We start from the raw sequence: 10,350 nt of genomic DNA, 5'->3' as shown, positions 1-10,350 counted from the left end.
AAAAAAAACCAAAAAATTTCTAGGCATTGGCTAGCTTTTCACGCCTTACTACCCATTTTTGTGCCTTTGGCACCTTCATCAACACCTTGGACGCCTCTGCACCTTGGTTGCAAAACACATTCATTTTCTCTTACGCCTCTTAATTACCTTTTAGGCCTTAAGGTGCGCCTGAGGCGTCACTACGCCAGAAATGCATCATACGACGGGGAAAACGCATCGTCTAATAGAGGTCAAAACCGTTATTAATCTGATCGCTGTCTGATCAACATGTCACACAACGACGAAAAAGAGCTTGTCTGACCAACTTACACACAATGCTACAATAAAAACAATTGTGTGACTCTCTACAGATATCATCGGTAGCTGCCGACACATGTCGAGCTGTTTCTCGGCAGTTGTCGACATATGTTGATGAATTTTACCGAGAATCACATAATAGTTTTTTTTAGAATATTGTTGCGTGATTCTTGGTAGAGATATTATCGACAGATGCCGACACATGTCAAGTTGCTTCTCGTCAGCTGTCGATGATCTATGCCGAGAATCACATAACAGCTTTTCCAGTGAAAACCCTTGTGTGATTGTCAACTCATACAATTGTTTTCCTTCAAGAGTTGTTGTGTGAATATCAACAGATTTCATCGACATATGTCGAGATCATTCCGCATTGCAGTCGACAACATATGTCGACATTCACACAATAATTTTCTTCCTGTAAACTATTGTGTGAGGTTAACTTCATACAACGAGGTTTTAAGTTTCATGGTTGTTTGATTGGTAAATAGTAGACATAGTTTTTGCTAATAGGCATTGTGTGATCAATACCCATACAAAGTGGCAGTGCAAGAGATTAGTTGTAGGATCATATAGTCAGACAACGTTGGATTGTCATTAACCTGTTGTATGCTGAATTCCACTAATTTACCAAATGAAAAGCATATACTACATTCAAACAAAAATATGCTGAGACACATCCAAACCATTGTATTAACCTTAATAGGGATAATCAAAAGTTGATACATCCATATATTGAATTAGAGGTGGCAAACGGGCTGCTAAGCACAAGCACGGCACGTTTAAAAGCGGCTCGGCATGGCCCAAGTCCGTTAACGGCCTGGCCCAGCCCAAGCACGTTATTCCAATGGGTCGGGCTGGGCCTAAAAAAATGAGCCCATGGGCCCAGCCCGAGCACGATAATTTGAGGCCCACGGCCCAGCCCACTATAAAATATATATTTTTTTTCCATTTCTAATATGAAGATAACATATTTATAAATAATAAACTTAGTTTTGAGTGTGAACAATAAACTTATATACTAATAATTATTTATTTAAGTATGAATTTGAATTCCCCTAGACTTAAAAATTTATTAATTGTGAACAATAAACATTTATTACTTATTTCTTTAGTTTGTTGACAAAGAAAAAAATGGTACAATTAAGATCACCAGAAAAACCTAAAATTTAAGTTATAAACCTCTGTTACATAATCCGTTATAAGATCCATATGCTATTTTGAAGCAGACGAAGAGACAAATCACACTGATATTTGGGGACAATTGTTTAACAAAATAAAGTACATAGTCAAAATCTGCATTTGAAGTTTTCATATGAGTTGAGAGTTCTTTTATCCAACGAAATCCCAAAGCTTTTACAGTTTGTTTAAGACTTGGTTCACCAAATTAAGGTTTATATTTCGGTTTTATGGTTTAAAAAAAAACATTTCGGTTTTATGGAAACTAGTACTTCAAATTTGTGAAAATTTAATTTCAGTATCAATCGATCAATATTAGTTTCCAGGATCAATAATAGTTTCCAAAATACGTATAGTTACGATATTTGACTATTGCTCAAATATAGGTAACGTCAATACTCAAATTAGAAAAACTCAGAAAAATTTCGTCAGAATTTTCAATAGTTGGAAAAAAAAAGAAAAGAAAACCATTGGTGAGACTTATGAGCCTTCTTTGTATGTTCATTCTATTATTCGGTAATTAAGTCAGAAAATCAAGAGTTTGTCTCGAACTATCCTTGCATTGCATTTGAGCCTTTTAGGGTGGGGACTCGACAGCAACAAGCTAACTTCCACATGCAATGGATCGAAATTGTTCTTGAGCCTTGTTCTTTAATTAGTTGAATTTTGTCTGCGAAAACTACTAGAACTAGCTAGTGTACTGATGTATGTCGAATCGAAATACACTTGCAGATCGAAGACGTGTTCAAAGTAGAACAAACTCAAATTGATTGACAAGACCTTTAAAGAACCGTGGAAGGCTCATCATCTTGTCCCTCTTTTCTCTTTCGTAAAGTAATTAATGACTAATGACCGTAAATTCAAACTACATTTCACTATTCGTGGATAGCAGAAATGCACGTTGCATGGTCTTAGGATACGTACATGTTTTCGAAACCCTATATATTAATTTGCTTCGGTTCTTAGTCAGCAACTCAGCATACAGTGAAATCTGCTTAATTTTCATGGAGGGTTATTTCGGTGTGAGAAAAGGTGCATCGACTAAAGAGGAAGATGAACTTCTGAAACAGTTCATCGAAATTCATGGAGAAGGCAAATGGCATCATGTTCCTCTCAAATCAGGTAGTTAATCTAAGATTACGTACATGCTCTCACTGGAAAGTTTAGACTGCTGCTTATATGTATGTTTACGTCTGTACTTGCAGGCTTAAACAGATGCAGGAAGAGCTGTAGACTGAGATGGCTGAATTATTTGAAGCCGAATATCAAGAGAGGAGAGTTTGCAGAGGATGAAGTTGATTTGATCATCAGGCTTCATAAGCTTCTAGGAAACAGGTAATTAGAGCATCTGATATGTTCGTTTCTGCTTAATTTCTCAGTTACTGTTCTCTCAGGTAAAGCATGCGTTATTTCTTCTGGAATTCCAAAGCTAACTATATATATATATATATATATATATATATATTTACATATGTTTTCCTTGAATAATAAATATCTAGAGTGGTGGTCATTTCTGCTACTTTTACGCTTTTAATTAGCCCATGCATCCTCCTTTCATATCATGCGTACATTCCTTCATACAATCATACCCACTTACTTTCAGTGTAGGGAACTCCTTTAGCTGAAGTATTGGTGCTTATTATTGCCTGATGGCTACGGCTTATGCTTGCCTAGCTAGCTATCCATGAACTAAACATCAAAATGTCTACATAGCCTTTTAACGAAATTTATCATGAATTAATTACAAATTATTTGAACTAAAAAGATTCTTTTATAATTTCATAACTGACTGACAGATGTTTATATATAATATATATACACGTGTGATGTGAAGAACTATTGGAATATATAATATAGTGAGGATTTTGCTACTGTGTTTGATGCACGCTAAATTAAAACAAAAGAAGACAAATGTATGATCTTGTTCTTCTTCTTGTAATCCGTAAAAATTGGATTTTGTTTTCCAGATTTTAAAATGTGATTTTTCTTTCTTTTCTTTTAATTTGATTTGTTATTAAATTAGGTAATATCACGTCACTTGGCACATCAATTAGTAATATGTTGACATCATATTTAGGATTGATCTAGACCAATCATTGTTTTAAAATCTAATGGCTAACAATTAGTGTCAAAATTTGTGTCAAATTTAATGTCCCTTAATGTCCCTTGAACCGGACCCTATATGACATACATTTAATATTGTAGAAATTGCCTTGCATCTGTTAAGTTTCTAATGTGTTTCTTTTCTTTATGGACATAAGGTGGTCTTTAATTGCCGGAAGATTGCCAGGAAGAACTGCCAATGATGTGAAGAACTATTGGAATACTTATCAAAGGAAAAAGGATCAAAAGACGGCTTCATACGCAAAGCAACTGAAAGTTAAATCTCAAGAAAATACAAAAGCCACCACAATTGTAAGACCTCGACCACGAACCTTCATCAAAAGGTTCAATTTTACGGAGAGATATGAAAATATAGAGCATAATCATTCAGAAATGAGTTATACCAGTTCTTTACCAACAGCACCACCACAGACTCTACAATTAGAAAATGTAACTGATTGGTGGAAAGATTTCGCAGAAGACAGTACAGAGAGCATTGATAGAACAATGTGTTCTGGTCTTATTGGTTTGGAGGATCATGACTTCTTCACAAACTTTTGGGTCGAAGATACGGTACAATCGGCAAGCAATGATCTAGTCAACATCTCCTACGTATGACTTCTTTAAGACTTCCTGGTGCATATTAGTAGTTGCACTTCTTTTTCTTTTTTCTTTTTTCCTCTTTATTTGGTTTCTCGTATGTATCTGGTTGTGCACTAGCTACTAGTAGGTTTCTATTGTATTTCGGTTAAATAAGAGATTGCACAAATACGTACGTAGATGGAGTAATATATATGGTTTTGCAGCTGAGGAGTTTATACGTCGATCTTCAGTGAGAAGAAGCCTAATTCATACAATACACGATGTAATCGATCTTCAAAAACCTCGAGACACACATATATGATTCAGTTAGGGCATGCATGTAGGTCAGTGCAGCTGGGTTCAATACTAGCTAGGGCTTAACAAAACCAAAATACTATCTCATCTATGGATAAATTGGTTTGGCATTGAATAAGTAATACAATCATTTGCTAGATTCTTAAATTTAGTATGCTAATGGCCTGGCAATGTACATATATAACTGTGTTGAGGATATTAAGAAAGAAAGAAAGGTAGCTAGGTTAATTTGTTACTATTTAGAGATATGATCAGCGCCACAATTGAAAACAAAAGTCTTAAATCTAATATAAATCATACATGCCCAATTTGCTGCGACAGACAGTATCTACCACCTTTCACAAAGGCCCAACAAGAGCTTGCATGCATGCTTGGCAGGCCGATGGTACTACCTTCATAGCATAAGAACAAATGATGTTATCCGAAGAAAACTTGCAAGAGACTACGTACATAGAGACGAGGAGTAAAATATCTAAAGATATTTTTTCGAAATTTTTATTTTTATAATTATCGATATTAATTTTTATATCTTTTTTATATTTTATATTTAGTCTATTTTTGGTCGAATATACAACTTTTAGATAAAATTTGGTAAAATTTCTATTGATGTTCGATATTATCTTGATATATCCATTGAGATTTCTTTTTTTCGAACCATCGAAATTTCCATGATCGTCAATATTTTACTCCTTGCATAGAGATGATTGATATTTGTAACATACATATATAAGCGAGGAAGAATTGAAGATTGGTAGATTACTGACTTTTATAAAGAAATTTTTTGACATGCAGTTGTCTCGCTCTTTTGGCCGCTCTTGACATCCTTTACATCTTCTCCTAGCGATTGTGTACCTAGAGTGGTATCAACTTCAGGCGAAGTCCATAGGTTGCCTTAAGAAAGGACTTCATACTTCTGAGTTCCAACGCAATCGAAAACCTAATCGACAAAAGTGACTGATCGGCTCACTCATGCACCTTTTACAATCCAAAACAACATAGTCGTCCAATATCTGGGAGAAATAGCAGAACTAACAATATCTGCGACTCTTTGATCCGAGTGTCCAGGATGGTACGTTGTTGATCGACTCATTGCTCCGAGTGTTGAGCAGGGTGTGAGTCGTGTTACTCGTTGATATGGTGTTCAGGTGTAAGCTGATGAGATGCTCCAAACGGTGAACTGTTTGATCGCAAGTTCAGGTGACTTTAGACTACTCCAGTGTTTTAATTCCGAGGGATGTTTGTAGCATTGCGCAAGTTTGTGTTGTGTGAACCCTTATCAAAGTTTCCTAATCAGCCTCGACTCCTTTAATAATATATACTAGTTTTTGTTTTAATTCTGAGGGAGGTTTGTAGCATTGCGCCAAGTTTGTGTTGTGTGAACCCTTATCAAAGTTTCCTAATCAGCCTCGATTCCTTTAATAATATATACTAGTTTTTGTACCCTCGCTTTGCTGCGGGCTTTGCTGCAGGTTTTATTTTCTCTGGAATATGTAATAGACGAACGCTCACTACCAGAAGAAACACTTTAGCTGACGAAAATAAAAAAAAAGGCCGACGAACCATTTTTTCGTCGGCTAATGCGAAAGAATTTTTTTCGTTGGCTATAGTTTGTGAACTTTAGCCAACGACTTTAAAATTCTTTAGCCGACGAAATTAAAATGTCGTCTGCTAAAGTGCTTTATATTTGCAAATCTGGACAGCAGCTCATCTGGGAAAAAAAATGGGAGAAGAAAAAACGGGAAAAAAGTTTGGGTGTTGTCGAAATCTGTCCATAATTAGTTTGTGGAGCTATATATAGGTACGTACATGTGTATATATGTTGATTTTGAGTTTCATTTGAGTTGATCGATTTTGAGTGTAATTGAATTGATAGATTTTGAGTACGTTGGATGTATATATATATATATATATGTTGATCAATTTGGTTGATGATTTGATAATATATATGAAGTTTTTGTTAATAAGTAGTAGATATATATATGTTAATTAATTTATAATATTGTGTTGATGGTATGAAGTTGTTGATGATATGAGTTGATGATGATTTTGTGATGATGTTGATATATAATATTGTTATGAGTTAATCGATTTTGAGTATGTTGGATGTATATATATATGTTTTGATCGATTTGGTTGATGATTTGATAATATATATGATGTTGTTGTTAATAAGTAGTACGTAGATATATATATATATATGTTAATTAATTTATAATATTGTGTTGATGGTATGAAGTTGTTGATGATGATTTTGTGATGATGTTGATATATATAATATTGTTATGTAATTATTAAGTATATATACATATATGTGTGTGTTAATTAATTTGTTATCAATTAGTTGTAGTACGTAGAATATATACTAAATGAATTGAGATTTTATATATGACATCAAATTTAATTAATAATTAGCTAGCGTTATACATATATATTTTGTTATATTTTCAAGATATGGATAAGAGTTGGATTTCGCTTCCAAAATAGGACAAAAGATATAGTAAAGGAGTTATGAGTTTTTTAGAATATACGCTGGCTAATGCTAACGGGAATACAATTTTCTATTGCCCGTGCATGAAATGTCAGTGTCGCAGCGATATGCATCGATTTGTGAGAAATACACATGTTGGTTATATCACGGTAAAACATCATCAGGGGGTCCGCATGATCATGGCCAATTTTCTGAGACGGGCAGTACATCCAACGATCCAACAACGGCCTTCATCAACGACATGTTTCCTTATGAGAGCGGTGTATGCGCTCAAGGACAGTATATGTCTAACCCGATGCAGCCCTTCCCTAGGGTTGTCAACAGTAATAAAGATTAAAGTTGAGACAAAATCGACCGTAAAGGCTGTTGATGATTATCTACAGTACACTGCTTCGATGCTGTCTCACGGTCATCGTCTTCCTACCACTCATCATAAGGTCCGATGTATCTTGAAAGATCTTGGGCTTTCCTACATCCAGATCCATGCATGCAGATATGACTGCGTTCTCTTCTGGGGTAAAGATTCAGAAGGGAATGACCTTGGTGGCCATGACGCATGTCCGGTATGTCACACTGACAGGTATAAGCTGACTCATGTAGGCAATAGGAAACTTGTGAAGGTACTTCGGTATTTCCCGTTGAGGGATAGGCTGGAGCGGTTGTACATGTCTTCACACACGGCCAAAGCTATGAGATGGCACGCTGATAGGGAATTGCATGACGAATATACCCTTATACACCCTGCTGACCGTGAGGCTTGGAAGCATATGGACAAGGAATTTCCTCATTTTGCGTCAGAGGTTCGAAATGTGAGGCTAGGGCTCTCATCCGACGGGTTCAACCCTTTTGGCAACATGAGTCTTCAATACAGTGTATGACCGGTGATTTTGGTACCGTACAACCTTCCTCCATGGATGTGCATGAAGAAGGAATACAATATGTTGAGTTTGTTGATTCCGGGGCCCAATTATCCAGGGAAGTGTCTTGATGTGTATTTGTGACCTTTGATTGAAGAGCTTAAGTTCTTGTGGGACGTTGGTCATCCCACTTATGACAAGTACATGCACAAGATGTTCTAGATGCATGTCATGGTTGTTGGTACCATCAGTGATTTTCCTGCCCGTGGGATCTTGTCGGGCAACGTTGTTAGGGGATATAAGGCTTGTCTATAATGCCTTAGCGATGAAGGGAGCAGCAGTCATTGCAACAAGATAAGCAAATTGGGTCACCGTACTCTCCTTCCATATGATCATGGATAGCGGTTCGATGCACAAGCATTTGATGGGACCGTAGAAAATGGTATGCCTTCCAGAAGATGGACGGGGGAAGAAATTTTAGCAGTGCTTAATGAGTACGATTTTGGGCAGCTTAACAATCATCCCAATATTGTGGCGGCAATACTTGAAAGACCCGACATGTACAAATTCTGGACACATAAGAGCATATTCTGGGAACTCTCATACTGGAGTAAGTTGTTGATCAGGCACTACCTAGATGTGATGCATATAGAAAAGAATGTTTACGACGGTGTGGTGGGCACAGTGCTAAACTTGGAGGGGAAGACGAAAGACGGTCCTAAGGCACGCATTAATCTAAAAAAAAAATAGCAATTAAGAAGACATCTGTGGTTGAAAGAAGGGAAGAAAAAAATGCCTCAAGCTCCTTACACCGTGAAGCCTGACCAGAAGAACGTAATTTTCAGGTGGATGAGTTGTGTGAAGTATGCTTCATGCTATGCAAGAAATATAGCCCGGTGTGTGAACTTCCGAGACAATAAGATGTACGGGTTGAAGAGTCATAAATGTCATATCCTGCTACAACGTCTCTTTCCTGTTTTCATTCGACCGTTCCTTCCCCGTCTGGTGGTGGAGTCGTTAGTAGCGTTGGCAAGATTCTTCCAAAAGTTATGCACACGGGAAGTGAAAAAATCTAACCTCCGGGAAATGCAAGAGGACATCATTTATATCATGTGTAAATTTGAGAGGATATTTCCTCCAAATTTTTTTGACATCATGCCTCACCTGATTATTCATCTTCCCGAGCAATTGTTGCTTACCGGTCCAGTACACTACACTTGGATGTATCCCATGGAAAGGTACGTTTTTTACACCTGAATTCCTCAATATATATACATGTTCAATAATCATAACACTTTGCAACTTGATTTATAGGCAACTTGGAGACTACAAAGGTTATGTGGCTAATAAATCTGCGCCTGAAGGATGTATAGCTGAAGCATATATTGCGCACGAGTGCGTCACCTACATGAAGTTGTATTTAGGAGCGTTGAAGGAAACTCCGCAAACCATACCAGTAGATGTACCGACATTTAATCTTTCCATACTCTCCAGTGATGTTGAAGTTTATGGAATTTTACCAGACTCCTACAAGTTGCAACCACATGAGCTAGTCATTGCCCACTGGTGGGTATTGATTAACTGTCCAGAAGTTGAATACTGGAAAGACATCCATTAATATTGTCCAAGCATTCAAGGTGATATCGAGTACCATAACAGGGAGTTCGCAAACTATTTTGGCGGCTGGGTACGTAATTCAATATTTCTCTCCGTATTTATGTTTATTGCATAATTATCCATATTTACAGTTGAATGATTGGTTGCAAATGAACCATATTCAATTTGATAGTCACCCAAATTGGTCGCTTTGTTGATAATACACTTGAAGCTTGCACTGTGCACTTGTATATTCCATGACTAGGTACTGCATTCATCGTGGGCTAGGTACGAATTTTTAAACATAAGATACAAAATACAAAATCGAAAAACCTATATCAAATCCGGATGAATATATATATATATATTTAATTGAATTCATATTTTTAAACAAGTATAATTTCCAAAATATATATATATATTTCACATTATATTAAGTGTTTAAATTTAAGCATGAACATAATGAAAAAAAATGGTTTCAAAAATATTTTTTATAGAATAAAGACAAAATAATCTAGAGCCTTAGATTTGAGAAGGATAAGATTGAATTAACGAGCAACATTGAATGAGTGTATCCGCCCATGCCTCAGCCTTGATTCAAATTAATATTTTAAACAGGATGAGCCGTTATTTTAGATCGACGAAGAGTTTGAAGGGCCAAAGGTCCGAATCGTCTGAGGGAACCTCTAGCAACCCTCAAACGTCGTTTTAGGGTCCCATGACAGCCAGACGTGCGACCTTTTTAGAGACAGCGCAGAGGCAGTCGGAGATGCCCCTTCATCGAGGCAGCGAGGCGTCCCTCATTTCTCGAGGCAGCTATGGCCTCAGACCCAGACGGAGGTGTCTGCACCCCGTATGCCTGAGATACACCGGGCGCCCACTCCGGGTCCTACTTCTTCGGATAGTGGGTCATCTGGGGTACAGATGCCGCCGCCT

The 10,350-nt window shown here is 36.9% G+C and overlaps 1 protein-coding gene across 1 annotated transcript; it reads left to right on the top strand.

Annotated features, from left to right (window-relative positions):
• Positions 1–2,450: 2,450 nt before the first annotated feature.
• LOC101307024 (transcription factor MYB113-like) lies at positions 2,451–4,608 on the top strand. Its single transcript, XM_004302169.1, has 3 exons — positions 2,451–2,595; positions 2,679–2,808; positions 3,735–4,608. The coding sequence occupies exons 1-3, from the start codon at positions 2,478–2,480 to the stop codon at positions 4,192–4,194; spliced, it is 708 nt and encodes a 235-aa protein (XP_004302217.1). The 5' UTR covers positions 2,451–2,477; the 3' UTR covers positions 4,195–4,608.
• Positions 4,609–10,350: the final 5,742 nt, after the last annotated feature.

Source organism: Fragaria vesca, linkage group LG6, assembly GCF_000184155.1.
Source record: "Fragaria vesca subsp. vesca linkage group LG6, FraVesHawaii_1.0, whole genome shotgun sequence".
In the NCBI taxonomy this organism is placed as follows: Eukaryota; Viridiplantae; Streptophyta; class Magnoliopsida; order Rosales; family Rosaceae; genus Fragaria; species Fragaria vesca.
The sequence above is the reverse complement of the archived record's forward strand: the minus strand, read 5'-3'. Positions and strand labels throughout refer to the sequence as shown.

What these genes read in the sequence shown, in the direction of transcription:
- LOC101307024 (XM_004302169.1), top strand. Translation starts at nt 2,478, where the DNA reads ATGGAGGGTTATTTCGGTGTGAGAAAAGGTGCATCGACTAAAGAGGAA. An exon ending in TCATGTTCCTCTCAAATCAG is followed by an intron (nt 2,596 to 2,678) that starts GTAGTTAATCTA and finishes CTGTACTTGCAG; the next exon opens with GCTTAAACAGATGCAGGAAG. An exon ending in CATAAGCTTCTAGGAAACAG is followed by an intron (nt 2,809 to 3,734) that starts GTAATTAGAGCA and finishes TATGGACATAAG; the next exon opens with GTGGTCTTTAATTGCCGGAA.